The sequence below is a fragment of the Corvus moneduloides genome, chromosome 3 (assembly GCF_009650955.1).
Source record: "Corvus moneduloides isolate bCorMon1 chromosome 3, bCorMon1.pri, whole genome shotgun sequence".
Taxonomy (NCBI): Eukaryota; Metazoa; Chordata; class Aves; order Passeriformes; family Corvidae; genus Corvus; species Corvus moneduloides.
The window spans coordinates 121,491,316-121,514,557 of record NC_045478.1 but is presented as its reverse complement, the minus strand read 5'-3'; the positions used below and the strand labels follow the sequence as shown (position 1 = coordinate 121,514,557).

Genomic DNA, 23,242 nt, shown 5'->3' with positions numbered 1-23,242 from the left:
CAACACTCGGAGGGAAAACACAGCTTTGGGCACAGCTCAGCACGAGTGTGCAAATGCTGCGAGTTTTTGTGCACAGAGCTTCTCCCTGGAGGCAGAGCGAGCCGGGGTTAGCTGCGGAAACATGTCAGCTCCTGCATGTGGGGAAAAGAAAGAGAACTCTCTTTTGCCCCAGCTGGGGTGTTCATAGCTGGCCGAGACCTGGGCTGGGAGCCCCACAAAGCGGCAGCGGGGACCTGAATAGCCATTTACACCTCTGTCCCGGGATTAGCCTGCGGCATTGTTTCAGTGGTTAAGTCCTCATTTGCATCATTATAGAGGTGCAGCCTCATCAAAACCCCTCTGAGGTCCCAGGGCTGTCCCCATACCTGTAGGTGGTCACCAGATTTGTTTCGCTTGTGGAGGTGAAGGAATTAAAGTGCTCGCCACGGGGGTAATTTCCATGCGGCCGCTCAGCCCGGGCTGATTTTTGGATGGTTTGTTTGCTCGTGTGCTTTTTTATTTTCTTCCCCCCCACCCCCCTTCCTACAGAGCTCAGAAACGTGGTTTTTGCTGTTTGCTTTGGAAAGCTCAAACGAGGCTGTTTGTTTTTCCAGGGGGTGCGATGGGAATGCACTGACAAGCCCCGTCATCACCCCTCGGGTCACTGCCAGCCCTGTCTGTCTGTCCGCAGGTCCGGCGGGATGCTGGCCGAGCTCTCGGAGCTCTGCCGTGCGCTGCAGCTCCTGGAGGACCTGGTGGAGACGACGAGCCCCCAGCACCGCGCGCTGTACCAGGGTCAGCCCTCGGGGACAGCGGAGCTGCCCAGGTGAGTGAGTGGAGCCCGGGTGGCAAGTGGACCGTGCCAGAAAAATGGAGTAAATACAGTAAGAGAGCAAAGGGAATCACCAGAACCGGGGTGTTGTCAAAACCAGTGGCAGAGAGTCCCGGCTGTCCCTCCTCAGCCTCCGGACCCCTAGGTACGAGAACTGGGAGTTGTTGGTAGCTGTACTGACAGTGATGCACAGCCTCCACACACTTGGTGACGGGAGGATTCCTCGGGAGTTAGGAAGAGGGGCCCCAAAAAGGCCTGTCCCCCGGCCTGCCACTGGAGGGGACGTGCTCAGCTTCCCTCTCCCTGGGAGGCTGCACCTGGCACGTCCCAAGTGCTGAGCGCGACCTCCCTGTCCCGTCCCACATCTGTCACCGAGCACCACGGATGTTTGTCCCTCTGGCTGTCCCCTGGCTGTCCCGTCTCCAGCCTGGGATGGGCTGTGCTCACGGGGCCCGTCCCCCCTGCTTTGTGTTGCAGTGCTCACGGTGAGGTCGGCGAGCTGACTCAGGGCGACCTCGAGGTGATCGAGGCCGTGGTGCTCCGGCAGCTCCTGCTCGTGTCCCGGCGCACGTGGAGCGGGAGCCTCCCGCTGGAGAACACCGGCGGGGCCGCGGGCAGAGCAGGGCACGAGGAGTACACCAGGTATGGGAGACACCAGGTATGGGAGACGCAGAACCCGCTGGGGGTGAGGAGCATCCTCCTCTCTGCCCCCGGATCCGTGCCGCCCCTCTGGCACGGAGGCCACTGGGCCCGCACCTCGTGGCACTCGGAATGGGAGCGTTCGGGAGTTAATTTATTTCCCTCCCATTCCCCAGTGGGGACTTCTGCTCCACAGGGCAGCCTGGGGGCCCCCCAGCCCATCCAGTCCGCAGTGTCTCCCACCCCAGGCCCCTCTGGCAGGCAGGGAATTGCAGGAACTCCAGACACCTCTCAGCCAGTCATTGCCGGGACCTGCAATGAGTCTCAGGCACGTAAGGAGGGGAAATGTAATTTTGAGAAGGAAATTACTTTGTGTGAGACAGAAGATGCACGTGGCCTTTAAAAACAACAAAGTGCAGTTATTTAAAATGGGCTTTTTTTTCCCCGTGCATATGCCACAAGGACAAGTGAGAATTACTTTTTTTTTTAGGTCTCTTTAACCCAGAAATGAAAACAATTTCCACTCTGTCTTGCTTAGCTTCTGTCTAGACCTCCCTCCCCGTCGCAGGCTCCGCAGTGCTCAAGTGCTGGCAGGATCGGGGCACTTGTGAGCGCTGCAGAAGGGTCTCTGTGCCGGTACCTGCCTCTCCTGCGAGGCTGATACGCCTGCGAGCACCAATATCTCCTTGTGTCTCCTGAATGGTTTCTTAGGGACAAACACTCATGGAGTTAATTGGAATTCACTGCTCTGAAACTTCACTGGAGCAACAGCAAAAACAAACATCTTTGGCAAACAAAAGGATTGCAGGATTGAGATTTTCTACGTTAAAAGACACCTTCTTTTATTTTTTTTTTTCCTTTCCCCTTTTTATTCTTTCTGAGCAAAAAACAAGCCTGAGGCAGTGGGTGCCCGGCTGTGCCCCAGGGAGTGAGCAAGGCCACGGTGCTGAGACAGGGGTTGTGTCTTTAGATCCTGAGCCTCAGGACAGGGCAGGCATCGTGATGATGATGGTGGTGGTCACTGCTGCCCATCTCCCCCACATTAGCAGAAGTTGCAAGTGGCTTCTTACATTTTCCCCTTTGAACATTTTTAAAAGGGAAAGTGGGAATTAAGGCCCAAATGGGTGGTGGTTTTTGCTGTGGGTGGGGTGTCCCACTGACGGTGCCGGTTTGTTCCCCAGGGACACGGACGCGCTGCGGACTCGCCTGAGCCACCACGGCTTGTTCCTGAAGCAGCGCCAGGTTCGGCTCCCGGAGCAGGTGGCAGAGATGTTTGAGCAGCTGCTGGCTTCGGGAGAGGACGCACAGGACGGCCAGGTGGGCACCAGCACCGCACTGAGACTCCTCAGCACCGCTACGGCTGTGCCCTGGCGGGGTGTGGCTTTCCGGGCAAGGACAGGCAGTCTGTGGTTAATCAGCCCTGGGGCCCCAGGAACAGATGTCCAGTGCTTAATCCCAAAGGAAAAGGGGCTTTTTAAGGTCCCCACCCTTCACCTCAGTGAGGCATTGGAATGAGCTCACCCCTTTGCTCTGGTGTGAACCATCACAAGGCTCCTATCTTTCTGTGACTTTTTATCATTAATGATGTATTTTTACTTTTTTTTAAGCAGAGTGGGGTTCGGTGCTGAAGACAGAGAGCATTTTATAAATGGTGGTGCACTCATGGTTTCTCGAAGCTAATGCAAAAGGTCATAGCCAACTCTTTAAATAAATAAATGAAATTGGCATTCCAGAGGCTGCGAGTGCCTCAGCCTCTTCCTGTGTTGTTAAACAACTGCTCTACCAAACGGTGAGAGAGTTAGGGTAGAACATCAAGTAGATTTTACAGACTCAAGTCCATGTTTCTGTCCCAAAACGGGCCCCAGAGCAGCACCCTAGAAGTAAGGTAATGGAACATCTAACAGAAACACCTTGGAAGCAGATTGCCCCGGGGAGTGCGGATTAGCCTAAATGTGCGTTGGAAAACACTCGAGGGGGACAATAATGGAGCTGTGACTGTTTTTGTTTTGAGTCTCAGGTGGTGCTGGGAGAGGCCCTTCTGGGAGAGCAGCGTCGGGATGGGTCACCTGTCCAGAGCGATGAATCCTCGCTCAGCCTGCCATCGATCCCGACCAACGGCGGGGAAGGAAAGCAGCTGGAAAGCAGAGAACCAGGTAACGGGCGTTCCAGCTCCAGGTGCCTGCTCTGGACATAGGGGTGTTCTGTCCAAATCCCCGGGGGCCTGTGCCATAGCCACTGTGATGGATCTGGGGGGGATTTTCCTAAATATCTCAGTATCCCTTGAGATTCTGGTTCCTTCCCAAACTAAGTAATGCCTGCAGTGGCAGGTTTTTCTGCGGGAGAGGAAAAGGCCAAGCCCTGTGGCCGCTATAAAATGGATCTGTGAGTTCCGTGTGCACGTTTACAAAACATCTCCTGTTTAGGAACTGGGGGATGCATTTGCTGCCTTTCCTGACAAAGCCGGACCACAGAAGGAATTGCCCAAACGAAAGGGTTCGTGCGGGGCCATTTCCCAGCTCAGGAGGTGCCGGTGTGTGGGAGAGCCCAGCTCATTCCTTCACACAGGGAGGGAATACATTATTCCAGTGACGGCAGCTCGCTCACCCTGCTCCTGGAGCACCCCTTCCATCAGAGTCTGCCAGCAGCAGGCAATTAGGCTGCCGTGGTCTTTGCACAGCAAATGCAAACAGGCTGGTCCAGGCTCCGAAATCCACGCCACTCTTGCGTGCAGAGGCGACCGGACTTTGATTTAAGCTAATTTCCTGCAGTGGGTCTGGCACACACCGCCGCCGCCAGGCCTTGCTGCAGGTTGTTTGTTTCCCAAATCCATCGGGTCTTCAATTCCTCAAGACATTTGGTTGGCTTGTCCTTCTGTGAGGAAGCTACAGAGGCAGGGTGGCAAGTTCCCAGTGGGCGCTGCTTTTGAGAGCGGTAATGGATAGTTTAGATCAATAAACAAGAGATAACAAAACTGGGAAATTAAAGGGAGTAGGGCTTAAAAGCAAGCAAACCAGTCTGATGGCTGCCGCTTTGAAATGGTTTCATTACGGCGTGTTCACATCCAGAAGTCACAGGCTGGAGTGAAGATGAGAGCGGGGAAGAAAGCATGGTGGGAAAGATTCCCATTACAGGTGGAAGGGGTGGCTGCATATTAACCTCAGGCCCAGCATTGTCTGGGTTATATAATCACACCCTGGGGCTCAGTGCCGGGGGCGGCTTCAGAGGGAGCAAATTCAGCCGCTCGCACCGAGCGCAGATTAAACGTCAGATCACAGGGTCCACGCTCACGTTGGCAGAAACAAAGGTGGGGAGCAGCAGCGCCTCTTTAATTCCTTGTAATCATGTTCCACATTCACCCTGTGTGAACAGCCTCTCCTTGAGCCCACCGGGGCCCGCTGTCGGTGCTACCGGGGTCAGTCTCCATGGGGAAGATCCAGTAATTATATGGCCAACTACAGAGGTTGCTGGTTCGATTCTTTCCATGAGTAATGGACCAGGGATCATTAGAATAAGCGTGGGGCAGATCCCTGCCGGACGGGAGCCGTGCCTGTGCCAGCCAGGAGCCTCCTCTCTGCCTCCTGTACCAAAGCTCCCCCAGCCACTGCCATCACTGAGACTTCCCGACCTCTCCTGGCTCTCCCACGGAGCAGACGTGCAAGTGCTAATGCTTCCTATGTGTAAAAATGCCAAGAAGCTCCTCAGCCAAGCCCAGTAACTCCAGTTCCAACCCGTCCCTTGCGAGGGAGCTGTCTCTGCCGTTCCTCTGTCTCCAGAAGAGAGGCTTCTCACACCTCACTTGAAAGCCAAGCAGCTCCTTTCAGACACGATTCATCCTCAGCCCTCATCCTCAGCCTGTGCTCCTCTGCGGGCTCCTTGTTCCCCTCCCCTCCTCTCCCTGCCAGGCAGCTGCTCGTTCCCTTTTATCGTCACCATTTGCTGTGGCCCCAGGGCTCTGGAATCGTTCTGGGCCTAAAATAGAAGCCACATCTCTGCATGTTGGCTTTTGGGCTCAAACAACTTGTTTTGAGGGGTTTAGATGAACTGGTATTTGATGTCCATCCGTACGTGATTATTTTGCCGTGTGACTTTTTCTGAGCTTAAGGGATACAGATTTGGGGTGGTTCTTATTTCAGTAGCTGCTGCATTTTTAAAGTGCTGGTTTGAAATACCAGAAGCCTTTTGGGGCTTGATGGACTTCACTGTGAGAGATGTGTGGATACACCTCCAAACAGTCTTCAGGATGGCTCTCCTGGAGATTCGGTTTATTTTTCTTTTACTTCCGTTACATAAAAAGAGAACCAAAACATTTATTTACTTGAATATTCTGTAAATATTCCAGAAGTATTTGTGTTGGTTCTCTAACACCCTGTCTGGAGCTCGTGGAAGGCTGGCTGCGGATAATGGGCTTTAAAGGGATTGTACCTGGTGCACGGCTCGCCCAGAGAGGAGCTGGCTGATAACAGCAATCTCCTGTGATACCAGGCTGTGTGAGGATACAGGGGGAGATCTGGGCTCGTTCTCAGCTCCTCCATGGATGCTTTGTTTTTTATCGGGGCAGACACGTAAAAGCGGCTGTTCCTGAGGTAGGCGAATAATGCGAGATTAAAAAGGATAAAACCCATTATTTCTTGTTTTGCTGGATGGCTGTTTAAGAGTCTCATTTATGAGTAGGAAATTGCTGATTTCATTGAAGGGGCAGGTTTGTTAAATCTTTAACAAAACCAGATTCTCTCTCTCCCCTTCACGCGTGGCTTTGATTTGAGCAGGCGTTGAGGCTGTAGAGGATTTGAATAAAAATGGCGTAACCGCTCCACTCGTTGGGCTCTGCTTTTACAACAGCTGGAACGTCACCCCCAGCCGCTCCCCGGGTATAAAATCTCCAGCGTAGGAATAAGGAGGAAAAGCCCTCTTAAGAAGAAAAAATTAGCCTTTCTTTATATATCATACAGGAGCATGAAAGAGCACGAGCTGGATTCTGCTTCCCTTTTTGGGCCACCTTCAATGAGCCAACCATCCTGCCACCGCTTTTCCCATGCCCACGTGTCCTTCCCGGCGAGGTCCTCCTTTGAGGATTCCGAGGCGCTGCTTGCAGTGCACCAATCAAGGCATTAATAAATCTCACTCAACTTTTTGCTCTGTTGGATATCATCTGATATGTTTGGGATGGAGAAAATTCCTCGGGACAGCACCAGGTTGGACACTGCACTTAAGTCCGGCTGGATGACGCCCTCCGGTAGCTCATGTTGGACACTTAAGTTCCTAAAAGACCTTGGAGTCTTTCTAGAGTTGTGAATTCTGGGTGGAAATTCTTCGCCCGTCTTTAAAGCAGAGGCAGCCTCAATGTGGACAGAAAAACTGAATGGTCCCGGGCTGGGACATTGGTGACAGCAGGGCCTGGTTATCGTTGCAGTGCTATAGATAAAAACATATATATAAAAAATATATATGCAAAGCAGCCTTTTAGAGTGGGATTTGTGCTTGAGCATCGTGTGCTTTGGAAACTAACACAAAGATGAGCAATTGTCTGACTCCAGTGAATGAATCCATTTGCCTCTTTTTTTTTTTTTTTTTTTTTAAATCAATCTTTACAGAATGGAAATGAGATCCACAGAGCAGGGGGAAAGGAAAGAAAGGAAAGTGTGGATAAAAGGTTTTGAAATAGTTGGGTGTTTGGCTGTTTAAGTCATAAAAATCTCAGGATAAGTGTTTAGTTCGATTTTTATTGGATTTGTTATTTTACAGAATTTATTTATTATTGTCTAATAATTCATCTAATTCAAGAGAATGGCTGAAAACAACTGAGGTATCAAATAATATTGACGGAACTGTAACATTCCAAAATAATCTACATTTAAGGGGAAGGAGAACAAAAACAACCTTTCTGATTAATGTAATTGGGAACCTGGAAAGTTCACAGTCCCTGTTTTTCCTGCACAGGCTGGGATCGCAGCCACAACAGTCCCAAAGGAAGTGACAGCCTGGAAGCGCATTCGGGAAGCAGCTCCTTGTCGGATGGAAGCGCTCCTCCCTTCTCCAGGTAAAGCTGTAACACTGGGAATGATTCCATGAGGGAGAAGCCCCGACAGAAAAGGGCTGAAGCTCCCCCGATTTATTGTTTTACCTGGACCGGGGTTAAGGTTGGTGTTTCCGTAATCAAACACTGCAGGTTTGGAACACCTCAGGTCATGAGCTCCTCCTGCGTCCATGACGCGGATTTTTAGGCTGCTGTGGGGGAGGCCAGTCCCAATTCTGCAATTGCTGTTAAACTCATAGAATTTCTGTGATTCAAGCACAGTAAATGCGAGCTGTAAGCCAGCATCGATGACTGGCGCTCCTGCTTTTGTGTGGGACTAATTCTTACCACCTTAGGTTCAATTGTTTTCTCTTTTTATATTTTCTGGAACTTTGAGAATGATGAGCCAAGTTACCCTGCCTTGTGCTATGAAATGCAAGGGTGTTCCTGTAGATGAGTTTCTGAAATGTTACATTTTAGCCCTTCCCTGAGGCCCGGGACAGCAGGAGGAGCAGGACGGGGCCCTGAGGACTTACTCGCAGGATCAGTGCAGCTGAATAAAATGTGTAACTTAAAATTAACTATTTTTTTATTTGAAATAAAAGCTCTCCAAGCTAAACCCCATTGCTGCTGCACTGCTGTGTCACGGTGCCTGTGGCCACTTCTGCCTTGGTTAGATGCTGTACAATTTTTTTTGCCTTTTTTCCCCCTCTTTTTCCAATTTTGACTTGTAACAGATTTCAGATACTTCCCTCTGGTCTCTGTAATTCCGGGCCTCTTCGGTGCTCAGCAGCAGCACAGGGATACGTGCAGGGATACGTGCTGATGCTGCTTTAAAAAGCCACCGTAACAAACCTCTAAGTCAGCGTAAGAGTCAGTTTTTGCAAATGGCTCAGGCCCAGCCTTCCCAGCGCGGGGTTTGGGAGCAGCCCTCGGTGCTGGCTGCCCGGAGTGCGGCACAGGGAGGAGGAAGAGGCAGAGCTGTTTGCAGCCGTGCCGTGCCGTGCCGTGCCGCGCCGCGGCTCCTCGGCGCTGCAGCTCCGCTCCCGGCAGCCACTCCTCGGGCTTTATTGCTTTCACAAGTGGTCTCAAACCCACTACTTGAGAATAAACATCCCTGCGAGCTCGGCCGTGGCACTTTATAAATTCTCCTTTGCCGCGTTTTGTCACTGAGCTGATGAGTGACCTCGGCGCGGACCCCGCCGGACCGGAATAAAAACCGTGGCTCCTCTGATGTCCCCCAGACAATAATTATCATGTGCCAGTTAAGCCCAAACTACAGCTGAGGGATTTTACTTTAAAGCGGAGGCTCGGGCGCAAAAATGCATTTATAGCTCTTTGTCTGGCACCTCATTATGTGTGGGCCTGATTCATTAAGTAATTGGTTTGCAGTTGTTTACATGAGTATTAAGGCTTTCTATTCAGCAGCCTTTGAGATACACATTGTGCAAATGTTGCATGTTATGAATGCGGAATGAGGGGCCGGGGCCCGGCCCTATTGGCTAAACACTGCGCGCTGTTGAAAAGCAAGAGAAAGAGATTGGGTGCTGCTTTGCATAGCAATGACTTTCTTAATAAGCTTTACAGATTGATACACACAAGCTATAAAAGATGCAAAGAGATACTCTTAGCACATTTATCCATGCTCGTTTCACTATTATGGGCCTGGAGAAGGGAAGAATTGAGGGCTTTCATACTCGGGTTTTCAGTGCGTGTCTTCAGTGCATGAGACTTAATAGAATCCGATGTTTATTGTATTATAAATCATGGGGAAGTAGGCAGATCTGCAACAGTTTATTATTAAAGATTCTTTCAATGTAAATCTTTTTCTGCCATTGTATTTCCTACAGCAAAATCATTTTGTGGTTGAGTGGGGATGAAAGGCATAATGTACGACGGAGTGAGTCTTAATAGGAAGCTGCTCTCCGAGTAAAGACCACTTGTTCCCTTTTGTTCGGCGGTGCATGCCAGAGCTTCCTCTTCTCCCGCAAATGCCGCCTGCTCTACCTCCAGCGAGAGAACTGCTTTTCCCTGGCTCCTTTACTTTCCCCGGGGGATATTTCCACGCACGGAGATGCGCCTTTGGGTGGGGTGTTGGGGTGGGTGCTGCAGCAGGAGAGGGGGCGTTAGATTGCACGGTCCTGGCGGGGGAGGAGGTATCAGAAGTCAGGGCCGAGGCTGCCGGCGAGCGCAGGCGGGTGGGCAGCGATGTGTGTGGCATTCCGGGGGGCTGTAGCGATGGATGCAGCCAGTGGAGGTCACTCGCTTTCTGGGAATTCCCCATTTCGGATGCGAGCGTTTTATTTTCCTTTGACTTGTTTGTGCTGTCTCGTTTCCAAGTAATCTGGAGATTAAAGGTGCGTTATCAGCTGAGAACCAAAGCCCGCTTTGGATTTGTCAGGACACCAACACGGTGTAAAGTATTTTAAACTTTAATTAATCTGCTGGGAGGACTCTGGGGGGGGTCTCTGAAGGCCGGTTTTCAGCCCTGTTGCCCAACACAGCTGTAGTGACATGCAAATAGAAGTTGGCAGAGTCGAATTAATCTCTTAATCATTCCTGGGCCCGTTGGCTTTGGCCATCGGGGGGCACTCGGGCTCTGCGCATCCCCCGCTCCCCCCTTCCCGAGCCAGTCCCGGGCACCAAAAACTCCGCTGTGCTCTGAGGAGGCATCCCAGGGCTTCGGGGCTGGCAGTGCTCAGGACACGCACCAACGCCGTTTCCCTTGAAATTCCAGGGAAAGTGGCACCGTGCGGGTCCGGATTCCTGGGACATGCACCCAGAAACCAGCCAGGATCCGATGGTTTTATCTCCCTGATGTACTCCCAGTTGTCAAATGGCTTCTGTAAGAAGCTGGCTGAAAATTCCAGCGGGATTCTCTGCCGCTCCAGCTGTTTGCGTGAGCTTTGTCTCCTTCGGCTGCACCCGCAGCTGCCGCAGAAGCAGCGCTGTTGGGGTGGCGATGCCCTGCCGGGTTTGTGGGGAGAGGCACCAACATCTGCCGGCCGAGCACAGAGGGAACAGTGGGCGTTTTGGCACTGCCCCTGCTCTCCCGCACAGCTTCCTCGCAGCGCTGTGATGCATCTTTGTGCCAGTGGGGGTTTTTTTCTGCAGCGTGGTGAATCTAAACAGAGAGCGGTCTTAGACACAGCTCGATAGAAATCTTTGTGTCCTGACATAAGGGTCATCCTACTCGCAGTGTAATTACTGAAATTCAGTGTTATTACTCCAGCTCTGGCATGATGAATGGACTTTTGAGTTTATACTGCCGATGTAACGCTGTGCAGAATATGTACTGTAGATGCTTGGTTTTCCAGGGCGGGGAAATCCCTTGGCATTTAGGGTATCCCAAATTTTTTGGGTGTCTTTTTCTCTTGACACTAAAACAGAGAAGTTCAACAGGTGCTTTAGCAAAAAGACACTCAGGCCACGGTAAAGGTTTTCTGCTGTTTTCCAGCGAGCCCCCTTGATTAACTTGGTTCTTGTTGTGCTGGCATTTTCCTCTTAATATTAATTTTCTTTATAGAGGGAAAAATATTTTCCTGGAGCTTTTTCATTTCTTACTGTTGCAGCATCTTCGGTACAAAAAGCCTGTTTCATCAGAGAAACGGAGAGATTAAAAGGCCCTTTGAAGTGAAACTGGTTTGGGTTTTTTCTTTGTCAGAGCCTGGGTTCAGTTTGGAATTATTTTCGGGAAGAAGCAAATGTGTAAATGGATATCGGAGGGTCACGGCGGGGGATTAGTGGAGGCGCTGGGACCGGCCTGGCTCCATTTATGCCCCGAAATGTCTCGGCGGAGGTCTGTGCCCATTGTGTGCTCCCACTGCCGGGGGAGCGCTGCCGCAGCCGGGGCTGCGAGCGCAGCTGCTGTGCGGCGCAGAGGTGTGCCGCTGCATCTCCCAGCTTTGCCTAACGCTGCACACCTGATCCTGGACTTCATTCCCTGCAGCGTTTTCCAGGCTTGGCCTGGGGGACCTGCCGTTTCCCCTCTGGCCTTTCCGATGTGCTCGCTCCGTTTTCAGTATCTGCCCAGCGTTTCCCTGTGTGGCAGCTCTCCTGCCGAGCCTTTGCTGCCACCCTGTCCCCATCTCCCTCTCCGGGGATGGCTGTGTTTGGCTCTGGGCTCCTTGGGGAGTGAACCCCATTCCACGCATGGTGGATTAGTCCTGGGGAGATGAACCCCAGGGAACGGATGGTGTTTGGTAGAACACAAACATCTCTCTCCCTGCTCTCCTGCCAGCTTTGATCTTTCTCTTCATGGGAAGCTGGGGTGGGTGGCAGTGGGAAGGTCTCCAGATCTTCCTGCAGCCGCGGTGGTCCTTTCTCCACAGATCCTTCAGCTGGGTCTGGAGGACCAAGCCCTGGAGACCTGGTCAGTTGTCCCTGGTCATCCCTCAGCACCGGACCCAAAGCACTGGCCCGCTGGTGTTTGTTGTGGGGTTGAACCACGGAGAGCAGTGGGACAGACCTGACAAACTTGGTTGTCAAATGGCTTTTGTGAGAAGCTAACTGAAAACCCCAGGAATCCCACGCTCCCTTCCCAGCAGCAGGCCGAGCTGTGGCCGAGGGGAAGCGGTGGCTGCTGCCCCCTGATCGGCTCCTCGGCTGCTTGAAATGGCTCCTGTGCCAGCATCCGCAGGAGGAACCCCCACCAGCTGCAGCTCAGCAACAAGTGCTTCTGTGCTCCACAACACAGGGAAAAACAGCGCAGCCTCTTGAGCACATTTTGATGGGCTGAGCCTGGGATGCTTGGAGCACCTCCTGGGAAGTGCTGAGGGCTAGGAGATCTGGCCAAAGGGAGCGGGTGCTAGGGGTGTTCAGCGTACTGCAGGATCCGCCCGGAGGCCCCGGCTTCAAATCCTCTGGGTAGCCTGTCGAGTGAATGTCTTTGAAAGAGAAGTGAGACTGTGAGGCAGTGCGGGGTTTTGCTCGGAATAAAAGGGAAAGGCGGTGGGATGGCGCACTAAAGGAATGTTGGAGAAACCTTTGAAGCCCACCGGTTTAAGGTTTTTACTGAACAAGGTAATAACGAGTTACAGCACTGTTAGTACTCTGCTAGGGCTGTCACTTGGTACTGGCATTTCTGCCTTGGTGGAACTGGGGCTGTGTTTAATAATCTGGGAACTTCTGTCTGCAAAGCGGGAGCCTTTGGAGAGGAAACGGGATTTAAGCAGTGGGAGCTTTCTCTGGGTGAAAAGGAAAAGTGGCTGCACCACTGGTAGCTGCAGTGTGTGAAGCTTCACGTGTGGCTTTCCAGCTGCAATCCCAAATTCTGACTGAATACTGAGGGTAATGCAAGCAAGGAATCATCCCTGCTTTTTTTTGTCTCCTCCACAAATGCCTCCACAATAGTGGAATATTTGCAGCTCCCCACTTTAGGCACTTTTGTATTGGCTGCCGTGTTTCTAAATGACATGCAGCAAATCAGAGCCATTTCAGAGAGTCCTGTTGTGACCGAGGTCACAGCTTCAAACCGCACCTTGACATTGGCTTATATTTCACTGGTTGGCCCAGTGATGTCCCAAATATCTCCTGTTTGATCTTCCTTATTAAAATCAGCTGAAGCTTTATTTTTGGAGCTTCTTGCAGGACTGCTGCTGTAACAGTTAATTCTCCCCCGTGTTTGCCCCCGTGCGATTATTCCCCAGCCCCAACACAATGCACGCGCTGCACACAAAAGATCAAAATGATTCCAGCTTGTTTGAGAGATTCAAAAGGGCCTGTGATGCTCCAGACACAAGAGCGGCCATTTAGCAGAGCAGGCTCGGGCTGCACACACATCAAGGTAGATCAAAGGCAGCGGAGATTGCACATTTCCATGGGGCCGGGGCGCAGCGCCGGGATCCGGAGGAGCGCGCAGGGAGGAGGCGCAGGGAGCAGCACCGGGGGGGGTTTATTTTTGTTTGGATTTTGTCTCCCCGTACTTTGCGTGCTCTGAAGGGCGGCAGCAGCTCGACAGGGCCCTGCTCCTCTGCACCTTAGCTCGGTGCTGGCGTAAATCAGTGCGGCTAACAGGGAACGATGCCAGGAACAGCTGGACCAGTGTCCCTGCTGCACATGAATTTCTCCACCTTTTAGGTGAAGAAGCGCATGATTAAATAGTTATTTGGGGGGGAGGGAAGTAATTACAGAAGTTCCCGGGTTGTTGTTTTTTTAAACCATTCCGCAGTATTTTTTTTTTAAGTCGCTTACGTTTTTTTAATTGCAGACGTTGTGCTGATTATTTGAAATCTTTTACAGGACTGAATTGCGGAAGGAACCGGTAACTGTCATAAGATCCAAAGGTAAGAGACGAATGTTGCGCTGCGGAAAATTAGTGTCTTTCTAGTGTAATTTATACTGTAGAAGCCCTCCCAGAACCACGTTAGGACCTGTGTAAAGTACAGACGAGGGAAAGCATGGAACGTCCCTGACTCAACGTGGGAGCCAGCAGGGAGCTGAGGAGGACAGATCCAGGGCACAGAGGACGTGTTTGTGGGGCGGGTGGTGTGGAACCCAGAGTCGGGATCTTTGCAGGGTTTAATCAAACGCCACTGAACAGCAGGTGGAGGGAACGTGGAGAAGGAGAAACCTGAGGGTTCCTCAGTATTCCCTGTGACGTGGGTGCAGCTGGATGGTTTTGTCTGTGGCCAGGCTGGTTTTGTTCTGAATTGGTGTCTGGGCCCTGCGTGTTTTCGCTCCCCACACACTCCAGTTTCCCCTTCACCCCCTGCAAGGCCCGCCAGGGCCCACAGCCGCCTCTAACGGAGCCTCCTGCCAGCAGGGCAGCGCTAGCAGCCAGGACCTCCGCCTGGAGCCCTGCTCGGGGTGCCCGGCAGTCTGGAATGGCCTGGTTTTAGAGGCATGGCATGGAACTGAGGTACAGATGCCATCAAGGACGGCTGCTTTGGTGGCACTTGAAAGGCTCTCGCGTCCCCGGCCCCTTTCCTCAGAGCCGTTCGGCGTGGCAGCGAGCGCGGGGCTCGCTCTGATGTTCCCGGTGGAGTGCAGCTCCGCGGCCTGGGGGGCCGGGGATGGAGGATGAAAGATGCAGCTGCTGCATTTGTAGATAAGGTGTTTATGGAGCTGGTGCCGTCAGAGGCACCAAAGTGCCTCAAATGCGAGCCACAGCCTCTGTGAGTGTGACAGCCTTCCTCCTCCTGCTGTCCCTGGCCGAGCCCTGGGCCTCGTCCCGGGCACTGCGGCTCCCACGCTGCCTTTGGACAGCCAGCAGCCTCTGGAATGGGTGGGAACAGAGAGCACGGCTCTGTCAGCCGCTGTGGCCTTCACTGCGTGTGCCACGCATCCCGTTCTGTTCTATCCGTGGGTCAAATGAACTCACATCTCCAGAAATCTCTCAGGCACTCTGAACTGCCGTGGGATTCTGCTGCTGTCAGTGAAAGGGTTTGCTGATTCCCAGAGCCTAAGGTTAAAGCTACAAGATCAGGCCTGCCTGGACCTGATCTGATCTCAAAGTGGTGGTTTTTCACACGTGACGTCATAGCCGTTTTTGTGCCAACTCTGCGATGTCACGGCCTGCTGGTGACTTCATCGCAGGGTCAAGTAGTGGGAGAAAGGGGAAGAGACTAGACAAAGCTGTGATTCAGGCAGCAGCTGGTCAAGTAAATTGCTTGGAGTGGAAATGTTCTGCCCGGCTACCTTGCGGCACAATGGAGTGGGAGCACTGAATGAGGCCGCTGTCCGGGCACAGCCACTTCGCTGCCGGACACCGCGCTGGACACGCACACCTGGGGCCGGGGCTCCCAGCTCCCACTCCTGGGTCGGCCTCGGGGGAGCTGTCCCGTGCTCACGTCCGTGACAAACGGCATCGCCACGGAAAAGGTTTTACAGCTCTGCTTTCTGTCTCCCCACCCGCAGCGTTCTGGGGCGAGTCTGATGACAGCAGCTCCGAGCTTGAGGCTGCTCTGCGCCCACAGACCCACAGCACAGGTTCAGACGACTTTGGTGACTTCTACGATTGAGATTCTGGCACTGGCTCTTGGGAAGAAACAAACTCTTCTTTTCTTTTACACGGTGAGCGTGCCGCGGGCCGAAGCGCTGCTCGTCCCTTCATTGGCAAAGAAAATTAAATACCAAATAAACATGATGGGTCCCATACATCTCGTGTGTGTGCTCTCTCTCTGACGTGCAAGTGTCTTCCTGCCCCCTGACAGTCCCCTCCTGAGGCTCGTCTGCATCCCAGTATTGGGACTGCTCCAGCGCTAGACGGGGTTTGGGAAGAAGCAGACAAGCATTGTGGGTATGCAGACAGGCGCTGCTGGGGCGGGCTGGCACGTTTGATCTTTTATCTTCTTCTGCAACAGATCAAGAAGAAGAAATGCATAAAATGCCCATTTGTAATTCAGCACATTTTGGAACAGAGCAGCATTTACATGCGGCGAGCCCCAGTGCTTTCCTGCTTTTCTCTGCTTTGTGAAATCCGTGGTGGCGTTGCTGCGTGGACATCACAGTAATTGGATGACTCTAGGAGCTTCATGCATTTTTAATTTTCTTCTTTTCATTCCTTTTATCTAAAATTAAGTTCATTAAACATGAGATTTTCTTTGGGAGGGAGAAACCAGGGGACATATTAAAAAAAAGCTGTTCATAATGACGACAAGTTCAAAAGCAGAAAGCAGCACCCCAATTAAGCCATGCTGTGCTGCAGCCCCGCATCTCCCAACACGGGCACCAATCTCTGCACCCCATCCCTCAAAACCCCGCTAGAAATGGGAACAGCGTTCAGTTTAATGCGAGGAACGCGTAGGCTGAGAGCTCAGCAGCACAAAGCGAATTGCAGAAGGCTTGGAACCGAGCAGGAGCCCTGGGCACAGCCGGCTGCTGTGGGTTTCAGTCTGCCGTCAGTGAGGGTGCAGCCTGGAATGTTCTGGGAACCGGGCAGTCTGCTGCACCGAGGATGGAGCTGGGTGAGTCTGTGACCAGGGCTGGCATCCTGGGACACATCCTGGGCTCGACTAAGGGACTAAAGCCGGACTTTACTGAGGGCTTTAACGTCCTTTCCACCACACCAACCCCCCCCGTCCTGTGGGACTGCTGTCCCCAGAGAAAGCCCTGCGCTGTAGGGTGGGCACGTTGCTCAGGGGCTGGGAGGTGCGTGGAGAGGAGGAGCAGCAGCCCTGCTGGACAAGTCCAGCAGCCCGCGCTTCCGAGGAACGTTGCCTGAGCTGCGCGGTTGTCTTTGCAGCTCTAAGCCCTTCCCCAGTGACTCCGGGCTGCCAATGTCAGCCTGCTTTCTGTCTGCTGCATGACACCAGGCTGCGGGGCTTTCCGTCGCCGCAGTCCGGCTCAGCCCCAGCCAGCGGCCCGTGACAGGTGACAGATGGCTGCGGAGCCGTGCGCAGGCGATCTCTGCCTCTCGGCGTCGGAGCGATAGCCGAGTTCCTTCGCAGCGTTATTTATGATACTCTTATTGTGCACAGACTCATTAGATGCAAAACATCCTGCCAGTCAACTTCCCCGTGCTCCTTCACAGCTGTCACGCCGCCAGCCCGGGGCTGATGGCAGGTGACGCTGACGGACAGGGGGACTGGAATCAATACAGCCCCAACAGATTTCCATCGGCACGCCACTCATCCGCGGGAAGTGCCTGAGCGGGAAGCCTTCCCTGCTCCTGCCGCGGGTGCGCCGCGCCGCTCTGTGCTGTGCTCACGGATGCACAGTTTGGGGGCAAGGCCCGGGCTCGCGGCCCGGTGCAGCTGCTGGTGCTCAGACCGACTTTCCAAGGAATTGTCTGTTGCAGTATTAATTTTTCCAGCGCTTGTTTACCCAAGTAATTATAAGATAAGACGACCGCGTTCCGTTTGCATCCGCCAGCCTTCTGTTTCCTTCGGCATTATCAGAAAAAAACTGACTGCTCATCAATACAAACAAAATGTTAATGCTGAGCTGCCGTGCTCCCTACAAAATTCCAGGAGGAGAAGCACGACAAGAGGAAGCTTCAATCAGGGAGCGTTTCGTCAGGAACAGACAAAGGACAATCTTCAGCTGATAACCACAGGTGTGGCGCCACTACAAAGTTGCAGGCAAAATTTATTCAAGTCACAGATTTTATTGAGAGGAACGACAACAGAAAACGGCTTAACAACAGCCAAGTGAGGATAAGAATAATGAGAGACACAATATTGGGTTAATTTGTTCTACAGAGAATTAGCCAGGTACCAAGGTTCCCCTCCGCTCCCCAAACCGGCAGCGTTGACTCGGCAAGCACTGCTGAGATTTTGTTATTTTAGTTAATGACTCCCGGGCCGCTCTTCTCTGTCCTCGGCCCCGTGGCTGCCCTGCTAACTGAGCTGGTGTGCGGGGACGGGACGCGGCGGAGCAAAACCTGCCTCGTGTTAATCCCGTTTAATTCTCGACCGTTTGATTCCATTGCGGCGCCGTCAAACGGCCATGAATTAACAGTATTTGCTTATGCCACGGGCAGAGCGAGGGGACGGGGGCTCTTTGCCTCGTGCCGCTCTCACGGATCACACCGAGCCGTTTCCCACCAGAAACGTCCCCTCAGAAGGCACAGAGCAGCCATGCCCTGAATCGCTCCTGTTGTTGCAAAATGCGGAATATATCGGAATTGTCTGAAGTCAGGATGTTCTTTAATGGACGATCTTTGCGCACTTTCGCGTAGAGACCTAATTAGCGCATCCTTTCCTCAAGGACACCCTGGAGCTACCAAGCTACTACTTTCGAGGACGTAGTAAACCCAGATGTTGAGGCCTGTCTTTGTGTACGTTCCTAACTTGTCGAAACACTCCAATCAATTCCGTGTATCCTATAGCTGAACCATGTTCATTGTCACACTAAAACTCACACCTCCAGGTCAAAAAGAGGTGCAGACCCTTCCCCTGAGCATGAGGAGGAGTTGGCTGGGGTTACGTAACTCATGTGGAAATTACTGATCAATCCTAAAGGAAGGGCTGTGTTTGGGAGGTTTGCAGCTTTGGATTTCTGTGTATAAATAGTGGTGGTGGAAGTCCGGTGGTTGTGCTGGATTTATGGAACACACCGAGCACCTGGCTCACACAGCACTGAAATAAATCATCGATGTCTCTCTTAATTACTGCCTTGTTGGGCAACACTGCTGCGTGTGCGGCCAAAGGAACCCCACACTTGCTTTTTATTAGCAAGGGAGGGTGTTTTTCCTGTCAAACTGCTCGTTTAAGGCTGGCTTTGGAGGGAAGTTGTCACACTTTGTGTCCTGGCTGAGTGTGAGGGCGCCTCAGGAGTTGGCATTCCCTCAGGCTTTGCTTTTCCTCTTGGATATCACTTTTGTGCCCTCAGGCTTTGCTTTTTCCCTCTGGGTGTCCCTTTCGTGCCCCAGGAGCTGCCCAGACACGTTTTGGGGGGGGCCGTCCCCTCACGCCCCCCGCTTCCCCTCAGGCCGCCATTGCCGTGCCCTCAGCCCACACCTAAGATGGCGCCGGCGGCGCCGCGGGCGCGCGCCCCACGTGACCGCGCGTCCCGCCCCCGCCCCTTCCCGGCGTGCCCCGCGCCGCCCCCCGACCCCGGAAGTGCCGCCGGTGCCGCCGGTCCCGCTCGCCGCGGCCCGTCCCGGTCCCGCGCCATGGGGGTCCCGGCCTTCTTCCGCTGGCTCAGCCGCAAGTACCCCTCCATCATCGTCAACTGCGTCGAGGAGAAGGTGAGCCGGCCGCCCGGCACGGCACGGGCCCGCCGGCGGCCGCCCCGGGGCTCGGCGGGGCGGGCGCGGGGGGTCGGGGCCGGTTGGGCCGCAGCGGTGCAGCCCCCGGTGCTGAGTCCCCGCCGGGCCCCCAGGGGCTCCCCCGGGGCTTTTCCAGGGCGGCTCGGTGGGTGGGCGGGCGGGCTGGGGCTTTGTTTGGGTGTTGTTTGGGGTTTGGGGAGGTTTGGGCTCTCGGAGTTCTTTTCCGGAGCTGTAATCCCGGTGGAAGCGGCCGCTGTGCGGGAGGAGTTATCCCAGCCCCTCGCTCCTTCCCGCTGGCGCGCGTGAGCGCTCCTGGGAGGAATGCGCACGTGGAGGAAGTGGGAATGGGCGCTCGGAGCGGGAACCGGGCTTCTCCACTTTCCCCCCTCCAGCCGCTTCGCTGCAATTCCAGCCCTTCCCGGCTCTGCCTTCCTGCGACTTCGGGCCGGAAAAGTGGGATTCGTGGCGTTGGTGAAGCTTGAGTAGGGAACGGGGGGGGGTGCTTTTTGCTGTTTCCTCTCTGTCTCTCACAGTCCCTGCTTTTCCACAACTTTTTTTGGGAATCAGAAGCCGCAGCAAGCTTCGGGAGCGCAGCTGCCTGTCTTGGAACGAGTGAGAAAACGCCAAGGAAGTGGTTTAAAGCAGCCTGAGGGTCTGGAAGCTCCTCAGCCTCCCTGTTTCCAGGCGGATCCTGCTCCAGGGATGGGCAGCACAAGGAGGCAGGGCGGGAAGGGGACTTTGGAGGGGGAGCTGAGCTGTGCCTTGGAGCTGCAGGGGGTTCTTGGGATACCCACAGGCGCTTCCCCGCTTCCTCGGGCTCTCAGCCTCCTGACTCTTGCGTAATCCCCACAGCCGCGTCATTTGCGGGTCTTACTCGTTGTTCTGCAGCTCCCTGCTTTTCCCTGGGGCTTTATTGTTTGGAGAACCGCCCCAAGCCTGGAATGTCACACTGCATCCGAGCAGGTGCTGGCGCTCTGTAACCTGGAGCAGCCTCAGGGCAGGCTTTGTCTCGTTGCTGGTGTGTTCTAGCCCAGGATAAACATCTCCTGGCCGGACAGGGAGCTGGTTGTTCCAAAGGCATCCTCTGAAACCTGGCTTGCCGTAGCAGCAGGAGGAGGTTTCGGTGAAGGCTGTGGCACAGCCTTGCTGCAGGGTCCCACAGGTGCCTTTCCAGGCAGTATTGCAGCTGAGATGATGTTCGTTTACGTGGGTTTTTGTGGGCTGGTTCCTTCAGGCACATCCCTGCAGCCGCGGGAGTGTTGTGCCATCCTGTGGGACACGGTGGGAGGGGACAGGGAGGATGGCAGTGGGGGGGTCTCCCTTGGATTTACTGTGCCCTGAGCATGGCAAGTTCTCCTCCTCAGGGCTAACTCAGGGTGTTTCTGAGAAGGCAAGCTCTGGAGTTCCTGCTTCCCAAACTGCTCCTCCAAATAATTTGTGTTCTCTTTTGTTGGGTTGTACTGGCTGCGTTCTGCCCTTCCCGAACACTGCTTTGCAAAGTTCAGAGCTTGTGCCAGGGCTTCTGCCTCTCTGCTCCTCCTTCCAAGGTGTGCCTCCCCTTGGGGAAACGCCTGGGAAGGAGATGAAGTGTGGGAGCTTCACGGTGGAGGAGATGGGGGAAAAGAGGGCAAAGGGATGGAATTCCATGTGGAGGCTGCGGAGGTGCCCGGCCTGCCTGCAGCAGGATGTTCAGCTCCGTGCTTCCCCAGGGCGCTGCCGTGCTTCGGGTTCAGGCAGCGAAACAGAGGAGGTTTGGCTAAAATTGTCAGTTGCTCTTGTGGTTTTATTGCAGCTGTGATTTCAGCCCCTCTCAGCAAGCTGGGAGGTTTATCTTACCTGTCGCTGCAAGAAGTGAATTTTTAATGGGGGATAATTAAGATCTAAGAATCTGTCTGGAAATTTTTATAGAAAAAGGAGGGGGTTGTGGGCTTTACAGTTTTTTCCCTTAATGCTGAGCTCCAGCAGCGCTGGCTCTGCTGGTCTCTGCACCAGACTCCTGGGTTGTGTCATCCCTGCTGTGAGCTGTCCTGAGGCTCTAGGAAGCCCCCGTGCAGGGGCTATGGTGGTGATCCAGCTCTTCCTGGATAATAACCCTTCCAGACCCGTCACCTGAGAGCAGCCAGCATTTAAGCAGCAGTTACATCCGTAACAGGTCAGGGCAGTTTCCTCTGAGAGCAGATTTGCCCTTTTCGGCACATTTGTGAGTGTTTAGATTTATCTCCCTGTAACCGAAGCTGCTCTCACATTTAGGCCAAACAAAGGTTTGTGTAGCCCTGGTTTTACTGATGGTGTGTCCCCTTTTTTTCGGTCTTTGGTAACTGAGCTTGTAGCAGCCGAAGTTCTTTGTTAAGATAAATGGGGGGACACAACCAATTCCTTGGGTTCGATTTGCCGCCAGTGAAGCGGCAGCTGCTGCTGTCCTCATCCACGTTGCCTTGTTCCAACTCAAGAGCACGTTGCAATTACAGCCAGGACAGCACACGGATAAATCACATTCATTAACATTTTTTTATATTCAAATCTGGTCATAAATCTGAGAGTGGACTAGGACAGCAGGGAGAAGCTGTAGTTTGTCTTACTGTAGATGAATTTAAGCTTCTCTCACGATGTCATCAGCTCCGTGTGTGTTTTAGGATTGCTGTAAATCTCTCTAATCAGAAATTTTGTATCTATCTTTGTAGCTTGTCTCTTTGAAATATTGAAAAGTTGATCCTTGTTCTCTTACCTTGCTAGATTAATCAGATTTAAGAAAAAGAAATAATCTTCTTCTTAAGCTGAGCAGGAAGAATGAGAGGAAGATCTTGAAGATAATAAAAAATCCAGGAGAGAATATTCTTAACCAAATGGACAGGAATTAATAAAGCTGCAACTAAAGTATCATGTTTGAAGATCTGTTTTCAATGGTTTCAATAGAGGCCGTGGATGAGAAGCGAACAGTTTAGTTATATCACAAGAGATATCGCTGCCAGATGCTTCAGCCTTCCAGCAGGCTGCTGCATGAAAACCCCCACGGGTTTGTGAAGGGGGGCTTGTTTCCTGCCTCCCGGGGCTGCCATTCCTTCCGAATCCCCTTTAGCTCGGGGGAGAGCGTGGGGGGGGCATGCAGGAGACCCCGGGGGGTGGCCTGCAGTAAGGTACAATGTTTGCACCCAACACTTAGTTTCTGCTAAAACCACACCACCTGAGAGTGTGTGTGTGTGTCCAGAGAGCTCAGCAGAGGGAGCAAACAGTGCTCGGGGATGTCATCTGCCAGCATAACTGGGCCAAATATAAATACCAGAGAAAGGCTTTGGAGGGTTTAATTTTGGCCTTTTAAGAGGGGGATAAGCTCAGCCAGTCCTGCTGCTGCTTTAAGCAGGAAAATTGTCTGAAGTTGACAGCATGATCTGTAAGTTTTGGGGTTTTTTTCCTTCTGAATCCATGTTAGAGATGTGGGGAACTCACTCAGTGAGTAGCAGGCAGTCTGCAGGCAGAAGTTCAGGGAAGTGCTTGATGTTGGCTCGGCAGCAGCTTCCAAACTCCATGTGATGGGAGAACCGGCGGTATCCCGGTTTTCCCTGTCCCATGCAATCCTGGGACCATAGCCTTCACCTCAGAACACGCCACTCATTTTTAAACTTGGCTTTATGCCCAGCTGCTCAAGAGCCCACTTTGTTCCACCTTTGTGGTGCGTTATGACCCGTTCCAGCCAGAATTCCTCTGAAAACCATCAGGCTTTTCCTTGCTCGGCTCCTGTCACTTCCACACTGTTGGGATTTAATCCAGTGTGTTACAGGTGTGGCTGGTGGTGTTGCCTTGGAAGGGAGAATCAGAGTGTTGCTAACTGCCTTTTGACCAAACTAACCACAAAACCCAGCCACAAACCCAACAGCAGCAAAGGCCCAGACAAAACAAACCTGAAGTTAGGGTGAGGAAACAAAAGTGACCGTGGTTGTTGGGGGTGTTGAAGGATCCACTGCTGAAATAGTTCAGACACGCGGGTGGCTCCGGGTGGTTTGGGAGGAAGGAATACCGAGGGACACGGGAACTTCTCTCGTCAGCAGTGCTTTGTGGTTGAAAGCAGCTGTAGGAAGCGGTGCTGTTTAACAGTGAAGAGTTCCAGGTGATGTGGCTGCTCACTGCGATC

The 23,242-nt window shown here is 53.1% G+C and overlaps 2 protein-coding genes across 3 annotated transcripts in view; both read left to right on the top strand.

The window, feature by feature from the left end:
• Positions 1–15,562, top strand: part of KIZ (kizuna centrosomal protein) — a 28,091-nt gene extending 12,529 nt beyond the window's left edge. The window contains exons 7-13 of one of the 2 annotated variants that reach the window (XM_032104407.1): positions 671–805; positions 1,289–1,453; positions 2,632–2,767; positions 3,468–3,603; positions 7,388–7,487; positions 13,704–13,747; positions 15,321–15,562. In XM_032104407.1, the coding sequence (XP_031960298.1) occupies positions 671–805; positions 1,289–1,453; positions 2,632–2,767; positions 3,468–3,603; positions 7,388–7,487; positions 13,704–13,747; positions 15,321–15,424 (820 nt within the window). In that variant the 3' untranslated portion in view covers positions 15,425–15,562. Of the gene's footprint in view, positions 1–670; positions 806–1,288; positions 1,454–2,631; positions 2,768–3,461; positions 3,604–7,387; positions 7,488–13,703; positions 13,748–15,320 lie in introns of both variants that reach the window. The other variant, XM_032104405.1, reaches the window with a different exon arrangement.
• Positions 15,563–18,955: 3,393 nt separating this feature from the next.
• Positions 18,956–23,242, top strand: part of XRN2 (5'-3' exoribonuclease 2) — a 32,506-nt gene continuing 28,219 nt past the window's right edge. The window contains exon 1 of the mRNA XM_032104374.1: positions 18,956–19,095. Within this exon, the coding sequence (XP_031960265.1) occupies positions 19,021–19,095 (75 nt within the window). The 5' untranslated portion in view covers positions 18,956–19,020. The remainder of the gene's footprint in view (positions 19,096–23,242) is intronic.